Source organism: Gracilinanus agilis, chromosome 4 (assembly GCF_016433145.1).
Source record: "Gracilinanus agilis isolate LMUSP501 chromosome 4, AgileGrace, whole genome shotgun sequence".
NCBI classification, from domain to species: Eukaryota; Metazoa; Chordata; class Mammalia; order Didelphimorphia; family Didelphidae; genus Gracilinanus; species Gracilinanus agilis.
This window is the reverse complement of record NC_058133.1, coordinates 295179265-295204983: the sequence shown is the minus strand read 5'-3', so window position 1 is coordinate 295204983 and position 25719 is coordinate 295179265. Positions and strand designations below refer to the sequence as shown.

General features: G+C 33.6%; 1 protein-coding gene across 1 annotated transcript in view; it reads right to left on the bottom strand.

Annotated features, from left to right (window-relative positions):
- Positions 1-3409: 3409 nt before the first annotated feature.
- The window catches only part of ZNF451 (zinc finger protein 451), a 109603-nt gene continuing 87293 nt past the window's right edge, over positions 3410-25719 (bottom strand). The window contains exons 13-16 of the mRNA XM_044675923.1: positions 20721-20907; positions 13205-13282; positions 6227-6263; positions 3410-3965 (exon numbers count right to left, since the gene is read on the bottom strand). Coding sequence (XP_044531858.1) covers positions 3896-3965; positions 6227-6263; positions 13205-13282; positions 20721-20907 — 372 coding nt within the window. The 3' untranslated portion in view covers positions 3410-3895. The remainder of the gene's footprint in view (positions 3966-6226; positions 6264-13204; positions 13283-20720; positions 20908-25719) is intronic.

Here is a 25719-nt window from a genome sequence, read left to right as displayed (position 1 = left end):
GCCTAGAGACAGGAGGTCCTAGGTTCAAATCCGGCCTCAGACACTTCCCAGCTGGGTGACCCTGGGCAAGTCACTTGACCCCCATTGCCCACCCTTACCATTCTTCCAACAAGGAGCCAATACACAGAAGTTATGGGTTTAAAAAATAAAGTAATCTTCCTAAAGTTCACATTTGACCACATCACTTCACACACAAAAAACCCCAATTCAATAAACTCCAGTTGCTTTCCATCATGTATATACAGTCCAATGTAAAAATCTCTTTTGGCATTCAAAGTCCTTCACAACCTACCACCCCAACCCCTTTTCTTTCCAGACTTGTTAAACCTTACTTTCCCTACCCTCCAACAACAAGTATTCTTGAGATCCAGTGATAGTAGTGGTCTGGTTATTCCTCAAACACAGACTTCAGATTCTGAGTGTTTTCAGTTTCCTGTACATAAATTATTCTCCCTCTTGGATTATCTAACTTCCTTTAAGTTTTAGCTAAAATTTCATCTTCTAAAAGAATCTTTTCCTGTTCCCCCTTAATTGTAGACAACTTCTACTATATCTTGAACTTAGTTAAAACAAACAAACAAACAAACAAAAAAGTACAAGAAAAACTCAGGAGAAACATGGTAGGCCATCAAGGAAAGCCCTAACTTATGAGACTCTTTACACTTAGGAATTTCTTCTGATTAAACTTTTTAAAGGTTTTTTGATTTCTGAACAACGATACATTCAAAGTTTACAGGAAAGGCATTTTGCATATTTAAGCTGTTTATTTTTGCCTAATTTTGTTATTTGTCCTGTTATTGCTGAAAAGATTGCTTTAAATATGTAATAATTGCTTTTGAAATTTTGAAGTGTGTGAATTAAATGAACTGAAGGCTATTTTAGATTTCTTTATAATGGATAAATCATTTAATATCTTTCTATTTGTGAATTGTTGCCTCTTTCTGTATAATACAGAAAACTTTTTTCAAAAATTTCTTAATAAATATCTGTATCGGGAAACTTTTCCCAATTATTTATATTTAGTCAACAAACTTCAAAATCATGATTAAAGTTTAAATTTCTTGATCTCTTATATAAGCCTGTTACTTTGCTTGCAAAGTTGTATTCTGAAAAAAGTCAACTTTATTTCCATTCTTTTGACTTTTTTACTAATGTAGTTGGGTTTTTGCTGGTTTCCACTGGTTTCATTCTATACAGTTGCCTAATATTCAGTTTCATATTCTTTTATGAATTCAATATTACCCAATTTATTTATACTTGCTTCACTTTTAGCATCATTTCAGCATTAATATTTGGATTTTTATTCTTTGGCTCTTTCAAATATTAAACTGTTTATCCTTTGGATGCTTTATTTTCTCTTATTCTTGTTCTGAAGGATGATTCTCTTTTCTGATCAAAAAAAAATTTTGCACAGAGCCAAGATCACTGACCTAGGATAAGTCCATAACTTCCTTAGAGGCAGAGTAACCTCTGGTCTAGTGTCATTTCTAAGAAGGCTGCAGTATGTTACCATTTCATCACTTATGCTCCCCCTTCTTTCCCTCCTACGGCAATTCAAGGTAGAAAGGCTGCCTTTCCCATGTCATCAGTGAGCTAGACCTCAATGTATTTCCCAATTTTTTAATGTCATCCCCAAATAGCTGCCCTTTGGTCCAAGGATGGCAGCATCAGTGGTGGCATAGTTTGGAGCAACATTCAGGACTAGGCTGAGAGCAGTGGTAGTGGGGTGAGCTGATTTGGAGAGTAGGAGCAGAAACTCCACATCCCTCTACTACAGTCATGCTCAAATATTTCTAACTGTAATTCTCCCCTCCCTGGTCATTCCCCAGCACTTTTCTACTACTAAGATATTAGCAGAGCCACTTCCTTTGCATTTTAACTCCCACATAGTACCTCTAAGTCCTTAATTTATTAAGCCTTTATTTAGCAAAGATGTAAAGCAGTGGTTCCCAAACTCACAAAAAAAGTTAAAAATGCATTTCTGACATGAAAGCTATAGCTAAATTCTAGAATAATCATTTCCACTTAAGTTTTAAAACCACTTTCAGAGCCACTGAATACAACTATTAATGACATTCATGAATTAGCAAGCAATGAATGAATGAATATTTTTTAAATGGCATTAAGCAGCCTGATAAATGACAAGTCTTTAAGTTATGGGGCATTGTGAGGGGAGGGGAAATTCCTTAATTCCTAAGGTTATCCACAGGATCATATCCCTTTCTTATACTCAAGTAAATTCAATCCTTACAATACTTCATATGAAATCATTTAAAACATGAATTTTAATGAGTAAGCAGTAGACTGATCAAGTGACCTGTTAAAATATGGGAGAAAAATGTAACTCTACTAATGAATATTTTAAAATAAGAGACTTGCATAAACTGCTTTTCATCTCATCAAAATAATCCTTCACTGATTATACTATATGGAATGCTAAATAAGAAAATTTAGACCAAAGTCATCCTTATAAGTGTAATCTATGAAATGCAGATAGAGGGATGTCACTACAATAGTTTGCTCATTTCTCTCTTTATGACCTTGGGTTGCATAGCTTTTCATATGTAAATGCCTTCCAACTTCCAACTTCTTCCTACTATTTCACCATAGCAATTCACACATATACTTAAGGTTTGGATCAATTACCATTCTCTATGACCAGGCTCATTCACAATGCTCTCTCCCATTGAATTCATAGCATTTTAGAATTTGTGCCACTGATATGACACTTTTATAATGCCACATGGCATCTCTTGCATTATTCTATATTTAATTTCTTGTGTGCATGTCTCTTCTTGTTTGAGAATAATAAATTTGTAGAAACAACTTTAAAGTTATTTAAGGCAGTAATATTAAAAAAATATAGGGTTGAATTTCATTTTTAGTCAAATTTCATTAGCCATGTAAAAATACAAAGGCAAGTCCTTCCTAAATAAAGACTTATATGAATGGCATAATAAGGGTTTAACTGTCTCTTTTTCTCAATCAATGACTTTACAATCTGCACAGAAGGGTCTTGGGACCTTAAAAAGTAAATGCCTAATATTATAATAAGAATATTGATAGCTTATTCTATTAACCTAGAATGAAAAAGACTTCCATATAAATGTCAAGCACAAAGCATATAAAATACTGCAGAAAAAAGCTTTTACTGGGAACTTGTTTTAAAAAAGGTTATTTCTAAGAAATGTTATAAAAATAACAACTCAAAACTATTTGGAATTTAATTCTACTCAAATACTCAATACCCTTTTCAAACAAGAGCACAAATGTATATTGCATTGTTTGTAAAATAAATGAAAATAGAAACTTTTAATTTTATTTCCTTAGAAAAGATAAAGTTGCATTTTTTAATGTATCAACATGTGATCTGAAGTCATGGGTGTAAATTTGTGTGCAACACAAGGGATAAAGCAAGTAATATGATTTTATTATCTCTCCAACTATAAAGAACATTTTAAAAAGACATCAAAAAGATATTAAGAGATCACACTCTCAATGCTAACCAGGACTTTAGGAAAATTAGATTGGAGCAATTTATGTCTGTAAAAAACAAAGGGCCAAAATGAGATCCATGAAAAGTCAAAAAAAGATTAATAAGGAGAATACAAAACCATAGTGAAGAGCTTATTTTAACTATATAGAGTCATATGGCTAATTTGAGAGATTATAGCAACTGTCTTAGAACATGGTGATTCAAGTTTATATTAAACATTTATTCTCTTCCTTCTGTACATTTTATAAATCCACATTAGTACAACATAAAATAAGCAACATTAGCTTTCAAGTCTAACAAATAAATGCATAAGCATGTTTTCAAATGTTTGCTAGTAAGGTTTTTGACTCAAAGTAGAACTCAAGATTCTACTATTGTGAGCACCTTCAATGACAGCTGTTATTGTGTAGGAGACTCTTCAATTACACCTCCTCCAGACTCCTTTTGAGAACTTCCTGCAATTCCACATCTGCATAAAAAGATTAGAATTTCAAAATTAGAGGTTAGAAACAAGCACATATGTTTTGTGTCACTATAAATCAGCACGGTGATGATTATGTTTTCAACATCACAGTATATCTTGTTCATCCTTGTAAGCAGACTAAGCATTTCTTTTAATTGGGGTTGAGGGAATGGGTGAGTGAATCAGGTATAAGAGCCTGAGGAGAAATGATATTGCATTTTATTAATTATGATGTTCATATGGCAATTTAGAGATCATAAACTCAAAATTCATTATGATTTTAATTGTCCCATTTGACAGTTATTTTCTTCCTCTAGTAGGGGCACTTGAAACCTAGGGATATGTGCAAAGACAACATAGGAAATTCTTATTTAGGAGTGTGTGGGTGTTTTTATAGCTTCATTGGGGCTTTAACATTTAAAGATTTAAAACCTTATTATCCAAGGGAAATGAGATAAAAATCAATGAAGGGTCTCCCATAGGGGTTTGCTGTGAGCTAGGTGATAGACTTGTAACTCAGACTTAACATTTGTACGGATAACTGCTGAAATAAGGAAATTTTTATGTTTTGGATTTTGGGGGAGTAGAAAAAGCAATGGACAGGACATCAAGAATTCTAGACCTAGGCTCTAACACTGGAAGGTCATTTCTCCTCTTAAGAGTCTCAGGTTCTCTTACTGTTAAAATAAGGAAATGTGACTCTATATTATCTTTTAAGGTCCCTGCATTTTTAATGGGTTTTTTTTAAAGAGTTGAAAAATGCTATATAGGTGAGGAATTTCTCCTGGTTTTAAGGCAGCAATGTCCTCCATTAAAAGTCCTTCTCCAATGCCTCAGTCATGACATGGAGGTGACTTTGGGTTCTCAAAAACTTTGCCAGTTGAGCACAAGCTCTGGCACATCTCTTGTCAAGCTGGAAAAGCTTATAGTACTGGCAATGGACTGTGTATTTGTTGGCCAAGGAACATTCTAAGTTCAGAGATGTTCATCACCATGAGGCTGGCCACTAGGTGATGACTTTTATTGGCCACAGCAATTCATGAAGACCAGAGGCCTGAAAGCATTGCAGTCAGTGTTGGTGGAGGAAATGCCCACACCAATGAAGCCACAAATCCTTGAGGTCAGAAAAGTGCATGATTAATCGCAGAAATAGCAGACAAGTAACATATATAAACATATATATATGTTTTCAAGCTGCATCCCTGCAATAAAGTAAACAAAACTGTATCTGATGCCGGCATTATGCTGTCCTAGTGAGGCTGGGCCAGTGACACTTGGCCCAGGCTAGAGCCGGTGGAAACTGCTGTACCAGGAAGCCTAGCACTCCTCCTGCTACCAAAGATCCCTTCCGGGAAGCAGGGTGGAGGGGTGGAATGGCCATTGGCTGAGTTAAACCAGCACACCTGGAGGTCCTGTGAGAAGGGCTCACTGGTCTCCAGTAGCATAAAGCATTACTGAGGGCCAGCAGCAACCTGAGTGATTTACTGCCAGTGTTACCAAACAAAAAAACACTGATTTAAAAAATAATATAACAAACTGTTTGCAAACTACAGTGTCAGCTATTGGTACATAGTGGTTTTATGTTCTAATCATGTTGACTGATCTCTTCAAATGGAATATAAATGATGTTTTGGGGGAAGTCATCATGAATCTGCAAGAAGGTTAAACTTTGTTAAGCTGAAGTTTTTTTGTATGTTTCTTTTTTAACATACATCTAAGGAAACATCCATAGCAACTGGACCTATAGTTTTAGGTAGGAATTATTTTTCACATTAATTATCATATTAAAAACTGGCCTCAATCATGATCATGGTAATTGTTTAGCATTTTGTGCTTGCCTATTCATACATACATACATAAACTTGTCTCTAATGTAAAAGTACAAATTTTCAAGGCTATTACCTTGGATTATTAATATACTCTATTATCAATGAATAATAAAGTTATTTAATATATGTGAGGATCAAACTTACTCTTATCTTGGAAGCATTAGCACTGTGAAATAAACATTAAGTGAATATACATGTACAAACAATTGAGAACTTCTGCTACTATAGCCAGTGAAATAAATTCTCATAAATACATGATTTCATCTTTAATGCTACAACACAAAGATGTGTCACGAAGGCTTTGTCCAAATTCCAATAGTACATTTGGTTTGGAGTAAATTTAATAGCAATCAACTAAGAATAATCTAAAATATAAAGGAACTGATTAAATAACTGGAAATGTTAAATGACCAACCCACATCAAAATCCCAATTTTACCTGGCCATTTGATTCTGTATTTCACAGCTAAAGAGAACTTGAGTAAATGAGAAAAAACAATTAGCAAATTCATAAATTAGGGACATATCAATTCAATTCATTTCCATTAAAAAATACACAATGAGCACCTGGCTCTATGTGTACACTTAGATACATGCACACATACACATACACAGATAACATTATAGGAAAAATAGAATTTAATTCAGTCTGCTCTCAAGGAGATTACATTCTAGCTAGGGAGAACAAAAAAATATGAAATGTTTAAATTACAATACAAAAAACATACAGTCCTTTTCAAATATATGCAACTTCCTATTATTATTTCTTTTCTTCAGATTTTCACTGCTTTTGGTCAAAGACAAAGTTATGAAACTAACATAGCAAAGAACAAATATAACAGGAATTTTTAAAAGATTGAAACTAAACAAAAATAGGATGTTTTGAGTTAAGTCCTTGATTAACACTTGACAAGTTGACAAGAGTATCACAACAAAATATTAGATTTTCTTAAATGAGGTATCTAATAAAATCCAATAAAAGCCTGATGTTTGAAGTACCTATCAAGAAAGGTACCCTACAATTATTCATGTTTTCAAAGAAACTAAGTAACTTACCTTTTCCTTAATAATGTTTTAGAATGGATACTTGTTAAAAATATATGTCCAATAAAATTCTGGCAGGGTACTATAAATAAATGGAAGAATAAAAGGTATAATGTGGAGTGTCTTCTGGCTCAGTGGTTCCACAAAGATTAGATGGCATAAGTAGGAAAGAAGGAAGCCTAAACAATATATAGAAATGCTACCTACTTTTGAGTGCAGTAATAGGCATTTTTTAGAAATAAAGATTCATAGAAGCAATGAGAGGGTAGGAAGTATAAAAATGACCAGATAAAGTGATCTACTAGAACAAATCAATTTTTAATTATGCTATATGAATAAGAAACTATTCTATTCAAATAACCAGTCCATTGAATTTAGTATTATAACTGAATATTGTACAAATAAACCATTTCAGAATTGAAAGTCTCATTCAGACTTCTCATTTTACAAAAAAAAGATTCCCAAAGAAGGGAAAGTATCTCAAGTAAAGGTCAAAGAGCTGATGAATCATTACAAAAACCAATGCCTCTTGACCTTCAGTCCAGAGATACTTTTTTTGGGACCTAGATCTGAAATTTCATTTGTGTGGGTTGTTCCCTCACCAATGAAGACCAATAACTGTTATACAACTTAGACAATTGCTTAGAACATCAAGAGATTAAGAAACTTGCCTAGGGTCTATCAGAGATAACACTTAAACCCAGATCTTCCAAAATGGCTTTCTATCTACTATATTCTGCAGCCTTTCTTCCAGGTACACATTCTAAACTACCACATATCTGAAAGTCACAAAAATTAATCTGCTTAAGAAACTGAAAATTTGAAGGGTTTCCAAAGAGTTAAGGTAGCATGATGAATTAAATTTCTCTCAAGGACTTGTTGCCAAGACTATTAAGGACTAGTTTTCTTTAAAAACTTCATAGAACCACAAACTCTGAATTAGATGGAACCAAGAAGCTATCAAATCTAGTCTATACCAGTACACCAATCTCTCCTGAATCTTGATTTCTGCTTGCAACTTGCTAATGAGGGTAGGGATCAGGAAAGGTTTAGTGGGGGTGGGAGTGGGGCAGGGAATAGAGTATCAAAATATAACCTTCATGAGGCACCCCATTCCACTCTTGGATAGGTCTAATTATTAGGAAGTTTTTCTAGATATTTAGAGAGCTGAAATTCTGTCCCCAATTTTTACCCACTGCTCCCGATTCTGTCCCATAGGTCCATGGAAACAAATCTAATCCCCTTTTCCCTAATAGAGCTGATAGGTCTTCAAATATTTAAAGACAGTAATCTTTACTATCAATCAAGTTATCTCTAAGTTTTCTCCATGCTACATGTCTCCAATCTTCAACCAATCCTTGTATGCCATCATCTTTAAGACCACTCTATGCTTTCTCACTGACTTTTCTCAGATGTGAACTGAGGAAGGACAAAAGGGAAACTCTTGTCTCCCTTATTCTGGATAGTACCTCTATTAATGTTGCCTAAAAATCACATAAGCTTTTTTTCAATGCTGTGTCCCACTTAGGTTAATGCATAAGGAGCTTAGAGTCTAATAAAAGTCTAAGATCATTCACACAAATCATATTTTATCAACACTATTCTCATGTGTTTTGTAAATGGCAAGAAGAGTACTTTACATATATGTCTGTTAATTCTAAACAGCAAAGGACCAAGGAAGACACTTTGATCCCCTTCAATAGATACCCTCCCTATTTGTTGTTACCTGGTTTCCAGACCCTGCTGCCTCCTCTCTAGCCATGTTCCTCAAGCCTCCCTCTGGAATTTGGACTTTGCTCCCTAGATCTCAGGATACATGAGTTTTTGTTTCAATTCCTATGAATTTCCAAATGTTTCCCACTTCTTGACCCTTTTATAAGTTGTCTCCCCACTCCCTCCTAGAATGTAAGCTCTTTGAAGACAAGGACTGCCTTGTTTATACTTATATCTGCAGTATCTTAGCACAGTGTCTAGAATATAGAATGTAATAAATGCTTTAGTGGATAAAGCATACCTGTTCAAATCTTGCCTTAAACACTTTCTAGTTGTGTAATTCCAGGCAAGTAACTTAAATGTATTTGCCTCCATTTCCTCAACTATAAAATGGGAATAACAACAGCATACCTACCTCACAGATTGTTGAGTGGGTCAAGTGAGATACTTGTAAAGTGCTTAGCATGGTGTCTGGCACACTGTAGGAGCTATATAACAATATAAATGCTTATTCTTTCCTCAAATCATTTATTCTTTGGATCTGGTCATTCCATCCATCTATAATATCATTTAGCCTATATGTCCTCCTTTTATCCATAAGGATGAGAGATATTGTGAAATATTTAGCTTATAATCTAGGTAAAACTATTTCTATAGTATTTCGCTGATCCACTGACTATGTAAAGGAATCATAAAATTAATCCAGCAAAATTTGTTCTTGATGAAGCCATGGTAACTTTTGTTGATTTGATTTTAGACCCATAGCCATGGGCTATAACTGAAAGGAGTCAAATTTCTGCCCATAGTAAGAGTAGCAGAGATTCTGTGAAGAAAGATGTTCCAGATTTGTGTTCTACAAATACATTGTCTAGGTTTTATACTTTTTGTTCAACTGAGATATTTTGGGTGTTACTTTAATACATAAGTTCATTAGAACTGAAAGGAAGCTTAGAGAACTAGTCTGACTTCTTAATTCACAGGTGTGGACCTGAGGGCAAGAAAACAAGTGATTCGTCCAGGGTCATATGGCTAATAAGTGTCTAAGGCAGGATTTGAACCCCGAGGCTTCCTGACTCCAAGTCCAACACTCTAAACACTATAGCATGCTACTTCTAGAGTTTTAATATAGTAGTAGGTGGTCTTTTTTTTTTTTTTAAACAAAAATAGAATTCCAATGGTTTTAAGCCCTAAATAAATTTTTGGTAATTATTTTTTATCTGTGTTTCATTAAAAAAGACACCAGGATATTGAACTATGTTAGGTAAGTTACAGTTTATCAAAAGTTAAGTCTCATTCAGAAGAAGAACTGCAGGAGTGGAAACACAGAAGAAAGGCAACTGCTTGAACACATGGTTGAGGCAGACATGATTGAGGATGTGGACTCAAAACTACCACACCAATGTAACTATCAACAATTTGGAAATAGGTCTTGATCAATGACACATGTTAAAACCAGTGGAAATGCACACCAGCTATGGGGGGGGGGGGGGAGATTGGGGGGTGAAGGGAAAAGTAAGAGCATGAATCATGTAACCATGTTAACTTTTCTAAAAAATTATTAAAAATTAAAAAATTAAAAAAAAAAAAGTTAAGTCTCCTATCATTAACCATAGTTTAAGTCACAAGATCTGTTAAAAATATTAGCTTTAGTTTTGGCTGTGTGTCTTTAGGTAAGTTTTTTCTAAACCTCTAAAGGGATAATAAAACAAACAAAAGGATCTACTGTGAAGAAAATAACCATTTAAGTATGTTATAATTTCTTTAGAAGATGAGGACATTAAGTTTAAGAATTTTTCTTTGCAATGGGCACAGAAAGTTTATAAATTAATCATAAGAAGTCATTCAGTCTCCCTCTCTGGTTTTCTCATTCTCATACCTATAAAATAAAGGTGACCTACATGAACTCAAAGGTCTATTCCAGTTCTCAATCTTATGAAGTAGCTTAGCTGAAAGAAATATACTTAAGATTTTACAACAGCCTTTTATTCTTCAGGCTTACTCAATATTTTAACAAGATAACAGTAGTAATTCAAAGCATGGGATCTTACTTGAAGTTACTATGCTTTAAGACAGAACTACAAAAATAAACTTAACCTAATGAATTAATAAAACTTCATTCCCTTTTATAGCCATTTGTAATATAGGATTTTTAACCTTGCCATGTTGGATTAGGGCAACCTGTCAGTTGCTTAGGGCAAGTTTAAAAATCCTATATTACACATTAAGCCCTGATAAGTTTTACTCCAAAGATATAAAAATTTTAAAAATAAAATAATTATGAACAAATCCAGAAATTAATGTACATTTTTGTAATTTGAATACAAAGTAAAAATTTGCCCATTTTTATAATTTTCTCTTCCATTCAAATCAGAGGTTAAATATTCCAAATTTATATGGGATAAACAGAAGTCACAACATGTTCTTTATACAAAAAAGGAGGTTTGTTTCTTTAAATTTAAGATACTTAAGAAAATGGTTTTTTAAACATAAAAATTTCTATATCACACACATTTTCCCTGCTTTTAAAAACAGAAATCATAAGAGAAACACTTGGTTTTTTGGTTTTCTTGTTTGGGAGGTTTCAATTAATTAAAATATGGCACTTTGTTAAAGGGTTAAAAAGCAGGCATTTTTCTGGAGTTATTGCATTTTAAAATGAATGCTCTTCTCACTTTCAAAAATCAAAGGTCTAGAAATGTTACAAAACACATTACTATACAAGTGAAAACAATTTTTAAGCTAAGAAAAACTGAAATCCTCAAACTATAATCCAAATATGGATGGTGAAATATTAAGCATTATTACAAAAATGATTTCCTTGAGTTCCTTCCCCGCAGGTTTCAAACTGTACAAAACAGAATAGTAAGAGAGGCCTGGGAAAGCACATTTATAACTTTAAATGACTAGTTACTCAGACATTTTCAATGAGTCATAGATTGTTGAATAAGGAGAGCTAGCTAAGCCTGAACTTCTTCAATGTTTAATCATCTTCATTAGCCTCTTTAGTATGCAACAACTTTGTCAATTGCTTTTGTTTAAATTTCAAAGCCTCTCTTCCTAGTTTTAATGGATTATGTGGCTGTTAAGCACTGAATTAGATCTTATCTGATCATGCTGGGAATAGAAAATGGTGTCAAAAAACTAACCAAAAAACCTTGTTCTCAAGGTTATAAATTCTCTGGCCAATTTAGTCAGCTACAGGTGACATCAAAAGTAAAAGACAAGTTAAAGTTTTCTTCATTAAATACCATTCTATTGTTAAAATCAACCCTGGATAACACAAAGACTTATTATATGTCTACTTCACTTGTACCGTTCTTGAGAACAAGAATGTGTAAGTCCTAACAGTTGTTTTTCTCTATACTTGTATATTTGGGCTTGGACTACATTTACTTTGTGCTCCATAGACAAAGCAACAATTGTCAATGTCAACTGTACTTTCAGATCCATATAATTGCCTTGACCAAGAAGAATCCTGATCAAGTTGTTTCTTCAGGCAAATTCAAAGTATTATGACAAATGAGAATTAAAACGTGTATTTCTTTAAAAACTATGGATAAGAAATATAAATAAGATAGAGCAGCTAAGAAATATGAGGCATAATTAATATTAACCATCTTAAGGAGGAGGAAAGATTGGACCTGAGGTTTCAGTACTATAAAGAACCTTCCTAATGAGGAAACTATCTCTATCAACCCCTAATGCCAACTTTTCTGTAATTTATAATTTTAGAAAGCGAGGGGCAGTTAAATTTGAAAATCCAAGGCCATTTCCACACCGAATGACATTTTCATAGGACTTTGGTGAAAGAAAATACACTTCTAGAAAATAAAAGTTTATTTGCTAGAATTAGTCTATCAATCACTACAACCAGGTAAAACTACATACTTGTCAAGTTTCACTATAAAGCTTTAAAAGTTATTAAGAGTTCTTTATCATAGAACTTAGTTTTTACAGATGAAAATACAAATAAGTCAAAAATAGTCATTTCTATCTTAGCCTTAAGTGGAAAAGATGATGACGCATTAGGGATCTAGAAGAAAAAGTACTGGTTTTTGATTTAAAAAAAAAAGTACTTGAAAGAATTCTAGATCTGCCACCAAACTGCTGTGTGACTCTGGAAAAATCAGGTTACCTCTCTATGCCTATGTTTTCTCATCTATAAAAACAGAAATAATAAAAGCACAATAGCTACATCAATAGTGCTATTGTGCCCCGCCCCAAAAAAACAAAAAAAGTTGTCACTGTAAAGGTGCTTTAAACTGTAAAACTACATGTAAGTAAAAATGCAAATGACCCAAGAATTTGATAACTATTAAAAACAATTATGAAAATCTTTACCCAAACCACAATCTACATATTTCTGCTAGTGCACTTTCATCACTCTTAAACCGATAGACTACTTACTACTTTTTGAGCAAAATAATTTTTGTTACACCATCATGAATCAAAACAATATAAATATATTCCAGAGGCCCATGAAGTTTTCGGACTAAGTCTGTGATATAATAAAGTGGCATTATTATTAAGTCTTTTATTTTCCTTTCGAGTAACATTTGCTAAGTTTCTAAAAATTCTGCCTAAATTAACTACATGTTACATAGAGCTGTGTTTTCATATCATCTGAATCAACAAAGGGAAAACTCAATGATTGGGTTACCTTCTCTGGACTTGATTTCCTCTTCTTGAATAGTATTTCTGCTTGTTCTTGTTCGGTCATTTTCACTACTGTCACTGTCTGTAAAGCAGCAATATGTCAATAAATGCAAATTAGCTTAATTATTCCATTTCATTACAATTTTTCAATGGTCTTGATTATATCCAATTTTACTGTGTCAAAAATTTAGAAAATTTCCTCTCCAACCCACTCAAACTAATACAAAGCTAATACATTTTCACTAAGAAATATTAGATTAACTCTAGTCATCTTAAGTTCTGTTGAGTAATATTGCTCAACTCACCAACTCAACTTTATAAGCTTCTTTTAAGATATATTCTGTATTTAAAAAAAAAAAAAAAAACAGAGCCTTCCACTTAAAATCATCTATTTAATGCCTTATCACGACTTAGAGGTCGACACTTCTTTCTTAAAAATTACATCAACTGAGCAAAAAACTCTTGGCTGTCTTGCAAGCTAGAAGGGTTTTGAATAAAGAATTTGTGATGGATTAACTCCGTTTTTCAAGGCTTACCATGTCCAAATTTGAAAAGGTTCATCATCAAAAAAATTGCCCATTAAGGGATTAGGAAACTGGTTACAGCAACACTTAAAAAAGACCATCTACTAGTGTGGTCAAAGGGCTGTACAGTGTGTCAATGGAAGGTTGTTCATATTGATACATTCATGGAATTGTGTACTAAAATAAAGGGGAAGAAAGAAACCTGGACACAGTTAAATATAAGTACTAAATAAAAACAGAATTCCAGCTTTTAGAAAAATCTGAGAAAATAAAAGTTAAATATATTTGACCACAGGCAATAAAACTTGAGGATTTCATGGATTAATAAAAAGAGACATGTCCACTTTTCCTATGTTTTGAGTACTATGTTGACTTATTTCTAACGAGCTTCCTTAGAAAATTATTATAGACATATCCTAATAACTTTTATCTCATTACAACTTCACATCTCATAAGTCAATGTATCTGAATGTTGAAGGTTTCATATTAGAATGTTTTGCAATTACTTCATAAAAATCAATGTTTTAAAACTCTAAAATTCTCTTATCTAGTTTTTTCCAGATAAGGTTTAAATTTGACAAACTTGAACATAACTTTAAAATTATATTAACAAATGCAGAATAAAATGGTTTTCATAAGAAAATCTCTCAAATGACCAAATTCAAGGCATATTTTTAACTTGCTTCTTTATATGAAAACATGTCAATATTTGCTGAAATGTTCAAACTGGTCATTTATAATTAAAGAAATAAAGTAAATATATAGCTGATATTAATTTTGAAAATGTCTAAAATTTTATTCTTCTAGAAAAGTCAATTCCACATTTGCTTCAAAATAACTCAAATTTATGGAAATTCTGATCCTTACATCACAGCCTAGAATAAAAATCTGTCAGGAAGAATACCTTAAATGAGCTTAATTGTCAAAAGAACAAAAGAAAATATTCAAATTGAGAAAAAAATGAAATTAAGAGCTACGCAAAAACACCAAGTTATGGTGACTTTGAAAGATTCCTTGTTCCATGAACAACTCAAAGCTTGCGGCTAAATAATTCTGTTGCCTTATTTTCATTTTCTTTGCTGAGTACAGAAGTTCCAAAACATCATTAATAAAATGATCTGCCTGACTTCTACAATCTAATGTAGTTATTAAGCTTATGATATCCTTAATATGACACTCTGTGATAAATATTACTTGGAAAGAAACACAATGACAAAGAATGTTATTATTCATTGTTACGGGTTACTAATAAAAATCTTTGGTATCTACCTATAGATGCTGGCTAAATGAAACTTCAAGACTTTAAAAAATCATTGACTCTTTATCAGTGTGGCTTTTGTTTTCTTTCCACCAATGAAATCATGAGCTCTACATAGTTTGGGCAAACTGTTTCATGTGTTGCTATTGGCCATAAAAACTATGTCACACGATGGACCTTGCAACACTTAGCTAGTGTGGTGATGGCAGTCTATTGTTCAAAATTAAAATCTTTTAAATTTGAAAGAACTTCTTACAAAACTTGTATACTTTGGTAGCAAAGCTTTCCAGAATCCTAGGCCACCTACATGCAATATAGCCTCAGAGTAGAACACTAAAACATAATCCACAGCTATTATAAGTACCACAAAGTCCAAGAGATTTTATGCAGACCATGAAGTTACAAGATGGGCCACACCAAGTTACCCAAGTATTCAGGCTCCTGAAAAAGAATTTTGAATGACAGTAAAACTTTTTTAAATTCAACACCATTAATTCAGAATTACTGTTAATTCAGGCCTAGGCAGTATTTCAGTGAAATTATATTGAAATTGATCTTTGGTTACCTAGAATCAAAAGATTAATAAATAGTCTAAAATCACTAAAATGTAAATCCTTTGCCTACTTTGGAACTCAAAGTTTTGTTTTCTTATATTTGAGACATAAAAATAACACAAAAGTCTTACCTATATTACTCTAAAATAATGACATTTATATTTTATAAAATAGATCCATTTTATGCCTTTTTTTCCAGTACTTGTCAATGAAGGAAATTAAATATATGAAAAATATTAACTGAGAGATTTAAATGAACTATATGCACATCTAAGGCAATATGCTATAGGTATCTGCAAACTAGGTTCTAATCTTAGATGTGCCCAATAACTAGTTGTGCGAATTTAAGGCAAGTCCCTTCCCTTTTCCAAGCTTCAGTTTCTTCATCTGTAATAAAAGTGATTTTGGATCTACAAGATCCCTTAGTGGCTCTGAAGTTTTATGACTCTAAAGTCACCAAACGGTTTAAATGAAGAAAATGGAACCATCTGATTATTCCAAGTAATCAAGGTTGGTAAGTGGTAGAGAGCAGTGCCTCTTTCCCTTTTAGAAGCTTAATATATGATTGTACATTCAATAACAAGACATCTCTGTGAAAGGCAGTATTCTTTCTAAAAGAAAGAGAATTGGAAATTTATTGTAAAAATGCTTCAGTCATGTTCTCATTATCTGATGTTCCAACTTTCTGTACAGGCTTTTCAGATGTTATGTGTGATTTTGATTAACATGCCTGCTAATAGCTGTTAAAAATTTTTTTTAAATTGTGTTTTTCCATGGCCAACTAACATATTTATCAACAATGACAGAAATCTGTATAATTTATAAAATCTATAGTTTTTCAGCTAGGTTTCTTACTATCTTCTGATTATATCTTTCTTACAAACAGGAAGCTGGATGTACGTGTCTGGCTCTTAATAAGTACCCACTTTTGGTGCCTACATGTAACTTCTGCAGTTATAAATATTTTTCACATATCAACCTAATAACTTCTCCCTAAAAAAATGAGTAAGGACGAGTAATTGGTGGTGCCTAGATGGTTACACAGAGGGATAGTGGGTACAGCAATAAGGAAAAAGATCAGTCTTGGGAATTTAAAAAAAAAATGCAGTATTTCGAGAATGCTAGGAGTAAAAAAGCAACACAAACTTAAGGTTAGAAAAAAATATGGGTAGGTCTATTCATATGGACTTGTTTGTGAAGCAAACACAATAAGACCAGAAAGGCAAAAGTCTATTTTGTGCTGTAATTATAGTCATTATAGTGGATTACTGTATTTTGTTAGCAACAGATAGGGGGAGAAAATAGGATATCAAGAAAATAGAAGTGAAAGAGGGTAGGAATCTAAGGACAGGATTAATTAAGGCATATATGAGTACAAGTACAGAAGATTCTTTTAAAAAACTCATCTGAGGGGGCAGCTGGGTAGCTCAGTGGATTGAGAGTTAGGAGGTCCTAGGTTCAAATCAGGCCTCAGACACTTCCCAACTGTGTGACCCTGGACAAGTCACTTGACCCCCATTGCCTACCCTTATCACTCTTCTGCCTTGGAGCTAATACACAGTATTGACTCCAAGACAGAAGGTAAGGGTTTAAAAAAAAAAAAAAAAAACTCATCTGTATTCCCTGTTTGAGCTGATCATGGTGGTCTTATATTGATTTTTAAGATTTCCATAATTAACTTTCTATTATTTTTAATCAGCCCAATATAACACTATAGAAGTAATGATAATAAAGAATAAGCAAATCCATTTTGCTTCTGAGGGGAAGAAAATACCCATTTGTTAACACATATAAATGTATACAGGTAATCCATAGTAGCACTGTGACTTTAAAAAATTTATTACCTAGTGATTGGGGACATAAACTCTGAAATGAAGGTAATGGAATGTATCTGTACTTAAGTTGCAAATGGGAAAAATCTAGATAAACACAGGAAAATGTGTATAATGTGGACAGCAAAGATAGGCAAAAGCAAAATCACAACAGTGAAAATAAAGATGGTGCTAAAAGTCAACAAATACTTGAGTAAAGAGAATAATGGTGGTACTACACTATAAAGATAAAATAAATATTCTATTAAAAATATTGAAGGAGTCCAGAAGTGGAAATTAATAAATACCATCAAATGCAATCACATGATTAAGTTTTGTTTAACTGTTTTGAGAGATTGCCTCTTGGGGGTGGTAAACTGGATGGGTAAGAGGCTATTTTTACGTGTTTGGAAGTGTCTTCATTGTCAAAACAGACAAACCCCCCTGCCCCCCCCACCTATACCTTAAATTACAAACCTAACTTTAATTATGTCTCACTTTACAAATGAGGAAAGAAGAAAAGATTAAGGAACTTACTCAGAGTAAAAAGTAATGGCTGAACTATAAATTTTTTCATATCTTACTCTACCCCAGTGATTCCCAAAGTGAGTGCTGCAGCGATCCAGAGGAGCGGTAATGGCCACTGGTGCATTTATCTTTCCTATTAATTGCTATTAAAATTTTTTAAAAATTAATTTCTAGGAGGCTAAGTAATATTTTTTCTGGAAAGGGTGGCGGTAGGCCAAAAAGGTTTGGGAACCACTGCTCTACCCTCACAAAACTAGGCCCAAATAGCCCCTGAAACTGCAATAGGAGAGAAGCACAGATATTAAGGCACAAATTCCACTGCTCCCTCCTGTTCTGACTACCTCTATATCTCTACTGAAGTGCTTTCTTGAAAGGATAAATTTAACTGTTTCCTTGAAAACTGAAAAAGACCAAATGCCCTATTTCACAATGTTCCTGGAGATTTCTTCCATTTTCATCAGGGAGCAGAAAGGCTACCTTCCCAATACCATTAAGTATCTAAGCTGTCTGAAAGAAGAAATAAGAGTTACAATTAAATTCTGGGCTACACAACAAAGAATGATAAATGTCTGAGTCAGTAGATTGTCTAAACTCCACTACTCCCTGCATCACCATATCACTAGTCACTCATCTAAAGAGTAACAAAAAACTAAAAAATAAGATTAAAATCTGAGTTCAATTACCTAAACCCAGAATCTTCTCCAAATTGTCAATATAGCCAAATTTAATATAAAATGAAGATGCTAAAAGTGAAAAACACCTGGCTTTATATTGTATATATTGGGTCTATAAAGGTACAGATATCATGTACATTCTCACAGGAATCAGCTAACTAAAAGGTCAACTTATGTTACATCTATTAGATTAAATCTTATAAAAGGGGTACCTAAGGTGACTCACTGGAGAGAAGTGCCAGGCCTGGAAATGGGAAAGTGGGTTAAAATTTGGCCTCAGATACATCCTAGTTGTGTGACCCTGGGACCAAGTCACTTAACCTCAACTATCTAGCTCTTACCACTATTCTGCCATGGAAATGAATTTTAATATCAATTCTAAGACAGAAGGTTAAGTGTTGGGTTTTTTTAAGTGTTACAGGGAATAGACAGACAAGATGATCTTCTTAGATAATTAGTACTAATGAACTCAAGTAATGGTGTTGTGATTCTTTTCAAGTAATCAGAAAGTAAATTCAAGTTTTAAGTAAATCTAAGCTGTGATGAAGAGGACCTGCTTGATACTATTAAAGACAATACATTTTGACCTACTCTGAAATCCCAAAAAAGATGTATATTTAGATTTAAAGTAATTAGCAGTTAAGAATTGTTCAAACAATTTATCAGATGGAGATAAGTTACATATAATATGGTGATGTTTCTTCAGTAAGAATCATTTAATAAAATGCTGTAATACTCTTTGTACTGCCATTATCTGATAACTTCATTGCTTTCAAAGGAATGATGAGAAAAATAAACACAACAATGAACCACTCTGTGTGCCAAAGACAAAGGATATACCCAAAGAGTTTAAGTAGGGAAGAGAGGGAGGAGAAAGGAAGACTTATTTGTAAATGTTCACTCAAGATAAGAGAAGTGTATGATGTCAGAGTTGGAACAGACCTCATCTAATATGGGAGGGAGTTACCAGAACATATCATTCACCCTTTTATTTAGAGCCCTCTGATGTCTTGCCACCAATTTTTCCTATAGCAGTATCCCATCCAGTACTCAATTAATCCAAGCAACATATTACTGAAATGGATGGAACCAAATCCCATTTCACAATCTCTAAATAAAGTGCTCAATATACAGTAATGAAGAATGTAAAATTAAGGCAGAAACTGATAAGGAGGTAAAGGTAAAACAAAGGCATAAACTTTTTGGTCTTTCACAGGGCAAAAAAACAGGAGACTGTTGAGATTCAGTAACAAGGATGAAAAAAAGAATGGCAAAGAAATGAGCAAAAAACAATAAATTCAAAGAAGAGAAAATCAAATATTAGGCAGATAAACTGGTAAGTCAGAGTACGTATCAAAGAATAAAAATTGTGAAATAAAATGTAAAAAGAATTCAATGTAAATATCATAGAATTTAATATAGTTAAAATTTTGGCATGACTATTCTTTTTGTGTTGTCTTAAGACAATAAAGCCTGGGAAATTACTATGTTTGTAGAGATACTGCAGTCTAGAAAAAAACTAAGTGGAGTAGTGAGCACCATTTAAATCCTTAGGATTTAACTCTTGATTTAAGTAGCAAAGTTCCCTCCTTTTGTTTTTTAATCGCCTATATCTCTTTGCAGAAACATTATTAAAAAGACTTTTGAGGTCTTTAGCCTCAGATTATTTTCTATAAGCAGATTGTGGGATAAGGAGGAATAAAACATAATTGATTAAAATCCTTTCACTTATTCACCTTATACTCTTAAAAAATTTAAGACAAAGTTGCTGATCTTCAATAAGCTTATAATAAAGGGGAGAGGCTAAACCTACTCATTCAAATGATTCCTACATATACTCAGCTAGACCACGCAATGCTAGTGAAAAATAAGTGATCACATCTATATTATTTGCTATCTACTGTTTGGAAAACTGTAATTGTGGTTTTTCTCCGTATAATTTTCAAGTGAAACTAAGCCTATCACATCACACAATAACTATGAATTCTGTTACCATTTGAGAAATTCATATGTGGTTGCCAATGAGAGGAAAAGAGATGCAGATTAGATAAGATTATGATGGTTTAAGTAATAGGGAAAACAGTTTCCTTGTGGACAGCCATTTATTGGTTTCTTTCAGCAATGAAGTCTCCTCCTCTTTGGCATTCTGTATGGTATCTGCAGCTGCGTACCTTTGGTTGTATCAGAAATACTATTTAATAAGGCACACATCATATCCCCCTCTAAGTGATGAGGGTTTAGGATGTGGGCTGGCCTCTGAGTCTTCTTAAATTGATTCTGTAGCTCCAGAAAACCTTGATCTCCTGAGAGAATAGTGAAAGGAATTTGCTTAGGTAGCTGTTCATCTAGACGGCCAGCCTGTAGAACAAAATATAAAAGTTGGTAAAATAAGATATACTGAGTTACAATAATGAGGTAATTTGTAATTTATACAACACTAATTCATTAAATACTTATCAGTAGTTTTGTGCAAAACACAATCTTGGATGTATTAACAGAAAATGATTAAGACAAGGTTTCTCTGAAAAACATTTTCCAGTAGGGAAAATAAGGGACTCTTACATATTTATGCAGATAGGCAGTTGGGAAAATTTATTAAGGTAATATAAGAACTTCAAACAGTATGACTGACAATGAAGATAGAAAGAATCAACTCGAATACACAGGTACCAGGGTTTGGTAAAGTCAGTCAAAACTTGATTATATTATAGACAAAATAGTATGTCTGGAATACCAAACAGCTGGACAAGGATGAGAATGAGGCAATGGACATGTGATAATATCAATGTAATAGGGATCCCTGTGTGATACAACTACCAAGTAATAGATCAGTACCTTCTCCAAAACTTCTGTCTGTAGAGATGACTTTAAGCATCTTGTCTAGGGTCAACATAGCTAGTACTATATGAGAAACAAAACTTGAACACAGAATACCTCTGAGTGGGAAAAGAGACTAATTAACTTTTTTCCCACTAAAAATACATGCCTTTTTGGGAAAAGGTCAAAAATTGGAAAGAGAAGTTGATGCTGGAAGTATTTTGAAGACTTCTTCATTAAGAACATAACTAAAGATGCAGGACTAGAGAGAGAAAGTATATATAGAGAAGAGTAATATGAATGTTCAATAAACCCAAAGATCACAGATTTTGGGACAAGAAGCCACTACTGGACAAAAACTGCTGGGAGAATTTGAAAACCGTATGGGAGAAATTAGGTTTAGATCAACATCTTACATCCTATACCAAGATTAACTCAGAGTGGGTAAATGACTTAAATATAAAGAGGGAAATCATAAACAAATTAGGTGAACAAAGAATAATAGTATACCTATCAGATCTATGGGAAAGGAAGGAATTTAAGACCAAGCAGAAGACAGAGAACACTACAAAATGTAAAATGAATAATTTTGATATTAAATTTAAAAGTTTCTGAACAAAGAAAACTACTGCAATCGAAAATTAGAAGGTAAGCAACAAATTGGGAAAAAAATTTTATAACAAAAACCTGTGACAAAGGTCTAATCTCTCAAATTTATAAAGGAGCTAAGTCAATTATAGTCAATTACACAAAAAAAATCAAGCCATTCCCCCCAACTGACAAAATGGGCAAGGGACATGAATAGGCACAGTTTCAGATAAAGAAATCAAAACTATCAATAAACATCAAAAACTGTTCTAATAAATCTCTCATTAGAGAAATGCAAATGAAAACAACTCTGAGGTACCACCTTCACACCTAGCAGATTGGCCAATATGACAAGAGTAAAGGAAAATAATAAATGTTGGAGGGGATGTGGCAAAATCAGACTAGTACACTGCTGGTAGAGTTGTGAATTAATCCAGCCATTCTGGAAAGCAATTTGGAATCATACACAAAGGGCTTTAAAAGAATGACTACCCTTTGACCCAGCCATACCACTGCTAGGTTTGTACCCCCCCCCCAAAAAAAAAGAGAAAATAAGGAAAAACACTTGTACAAAAAACATTCATTGCCGCCCTCTTTGTGGTGGCAAAAAATTGGAAAATGAGGGGGGTTGTCCCTGGACTGGGGAATGGCTGAACAAATTGTGGTATCTGATGGTGATGGAATACCATTTGTGCTCAAAGTAATGATGAAGTGGAGGAATTCTATATGAACTGGGAGAACCCTCAATGAACTGATGCTGAGTGAAATGAGCAGAACCAGAACATTATATACAGAAAGTAAAAGATTGTGGAACAATCCTACGTAATGGAACTTACTACTAGTAGCAATGCAACAAAAGCCAGGACACTCCTGAAGGACTTACGGGAAAGAATGAAGAATGCTAACCACACTGAGAGAATAAACTATGGGAGTAGAAATGCAAAAGCAAAACATATGACACACCCCTTATCACAAGTATATATGGGGATGTGATTTGAGGTTCAGACTTTAAAAGATTGCTCTATAGCAAAAATCAATTAATATGGAAATAGGTAAGTGATAACATTCATACAAATCCAGTAAAATTGCTTGGCAGCTCTGGGAAGGGGAAAGGAAAGAAAATGAACCATGGAAACATGGAAAAATATTTCAAAATTAAAATAAAAAGAGTAACATATCTTATCATGGAAAAGAGAATAGTATAGTCATAAATGTGTTTCAAGAAACGAGGGGGGAGGGGGACGGGGATAGCTAGGTGGCTTCAGGGGACCGAGAACCAGGTCTAGAGATGGGAGGTCCTAGGTTCAAATCTGACCTCAGACACTATCTAGCTGTGTGACCCTCCCTTGATTCCAAGATAGAAGGTAAGGGTTTAAAAAAAAAAAAAAAAAAAAAGGAGGGGCAAAGGGAGGGGTGAGGGAAGAGTGGAAGAGGATATTTTGACCTAGGGATTCTATTGTGTGAACCACCATCGAACCTATCTATAGAAAAATATTTAGACACTCTAATTGTAATAGCAAAACAAACTAATCACATTAAGAACTTTACCCTTTTTACATATGTTTAAGAAAATGGATAAACAAATTATGGCACACTGATAATCAAAATGTTAATATTCCATTAAAAATAAATATTTGAATGTAAGAAAAAATTTATGAGGTAATAATGCAAAATCAATAACATCAGAATTTATAAACAAATGGCCTATAACTAGATTAGATTCAAACAAACAAAAAGACCCCAAAGGTGGTAGAACTATAAGCCAAGTCTAGAAAAGGAAACAAAATATTTTCTATGTTGTTTTGCTGTTTGTTCAATTTGTTTGGTTCTATATTCTAAAAGACTATAAAAGTAAGGATAGCTCTTCTGGGAGGCAGGAAAAGGGACACGGAGGCAAAACTTAGGTTAAAACACATAAATGAAAATAAATTTTCTTAAGCTAAGAATTTAAGCAAGACTTTACTAACCTATTTCCTATTTAAGTATGTTGCATGACTTTTGTTGACCACTTGTAATTTGGGAAGAAACAGAGGAGTAGGATAAAAATGGTCAACAGTGTTTAAAAATTCCACAAAAGTGGAAAAATTGTACTGAAAAGACACAACTGAATTGGGCAATTAGCAATTTTTAAGAAAAAGTATTTGTAGAGTAGGGGGTGGGGAAAATTTTTTTTAAGAATGAAGTAGTAATGGGGGCAGCTGGGTAGCTCAGTGGAGTGAGAGTCAGGCCTAGAGACGGGAGGTCCTAGGTTCGAACCTGGCCTCAGCCACTTCCCAGCTGTGTGACCCTGGGCAAGTCACTTGACCCCCATTGCCCACCCTTACCAATCTTCCACCTATGAGACAATACACCGAAGTACAGGGGTTTAAAAAAAAAAAAAAAGATTAAAAAAAAAAAAAAAGAATGAAGTAGTAAGATAGTAAGAAACATCCAATGTAAATTATTCTTTCCAAAAGATGGACAGAAATAAAAAGAAAGCTATGGGACAGTATAAAACAGTAGTATGGTGGGGGTCAAGGAAAGGAATGGTTTTGGAGAAATATGAGCATGTTTCTACGCAAAAAAAGTAAGTTGCTGATAGAAAGTTAGAGCTTTAATATAACAGAGAGCTGATGGGATATGGTAACAGAGAAGACAGGAGTGAAACAAGACCAAAGACATTTAATGGAGTCAATAGGTCAGTCTCAGAAAGAAAATAAGGTAGAGAAAGAGTCATGATATAAATACACTTTAAATAGAAAAATGGAAGGGACAAAAGTTGAGGAGAGTTCAGGTATCTGAATGAAAAGATTTAAAAACTTGTTGTAGAAAAATGAAAGGAAACCAGTTGGAGATAAATAAAAGAACTGCTAATCAAGCCAAATTAAAAAAAAAAATCTATGAAAGCTCTGAGTTTAGAAAGCTACCAATAAAGTTTAGTGGGGGAAACCTTTTCCTAAAATGAAATAAGTGTATCGCTAAAGTCTCACAATTCCAAACCTCTCTTTTTTTTAACAATAGAAAAGATGGAATTGAGCTATATACTAATGTTTGGTAAAGAAACTTTCATGCTTTGAAACAAAGCACTCATTAGTGGCAGCTATAAGTGACCATTATTGGCTTGCATGGATATATTATGTAATGCATTTCTTCCTGAAGGCAGGAAACTTGAAGCTGATTCAGTACTTCAAACAAAAACTAGCTGTGTTACAAACTCCTCAGATGATTCATTTTCTTTTCTGTAAAATGTATGATTCCTTAATTTTCAGTTACGTGAGGGAAACACTTTGAAAACTTTAAATCACTATTGTAAATGTGAGCTTTCTTTTCTTTTTTCTTTTTCTTTTTTATAAAACCCTTACCTTCTGTCTTGGAGTCAATACTGTATATTGGCTCCAAGGCAGAAGAGTGATAAGGGTAGGCAATGGGGGTTCAAGTGACTTCCTCAGGGTCACAGCTGCCCCCTAAACTTTCTTTTAATTAGAGAAAAACCTTATACTTATTTTAAATTTGGTCAAAAATATATACATATAGTCACAGTTCTTGCTTTACATAAGATTGTAACAATCTATAGATCTCTAGAGTAAAGCAATTTCTCCATAATACAAATTTGCTCCCAGATGTGGGGAAAGGAAAGACAAAAGCAGGAAGAGAGCCATGGACTTATGGGGGGAGAAAGCCAGCACATGGCTCAAGGACACATGCGGACTGCGGAAAGAGAAGTGAGAGCAGCATAACATTTAGGAGCCAGTATCAGCCATGTCGGGTCCTGGCTGGAACCAAGAG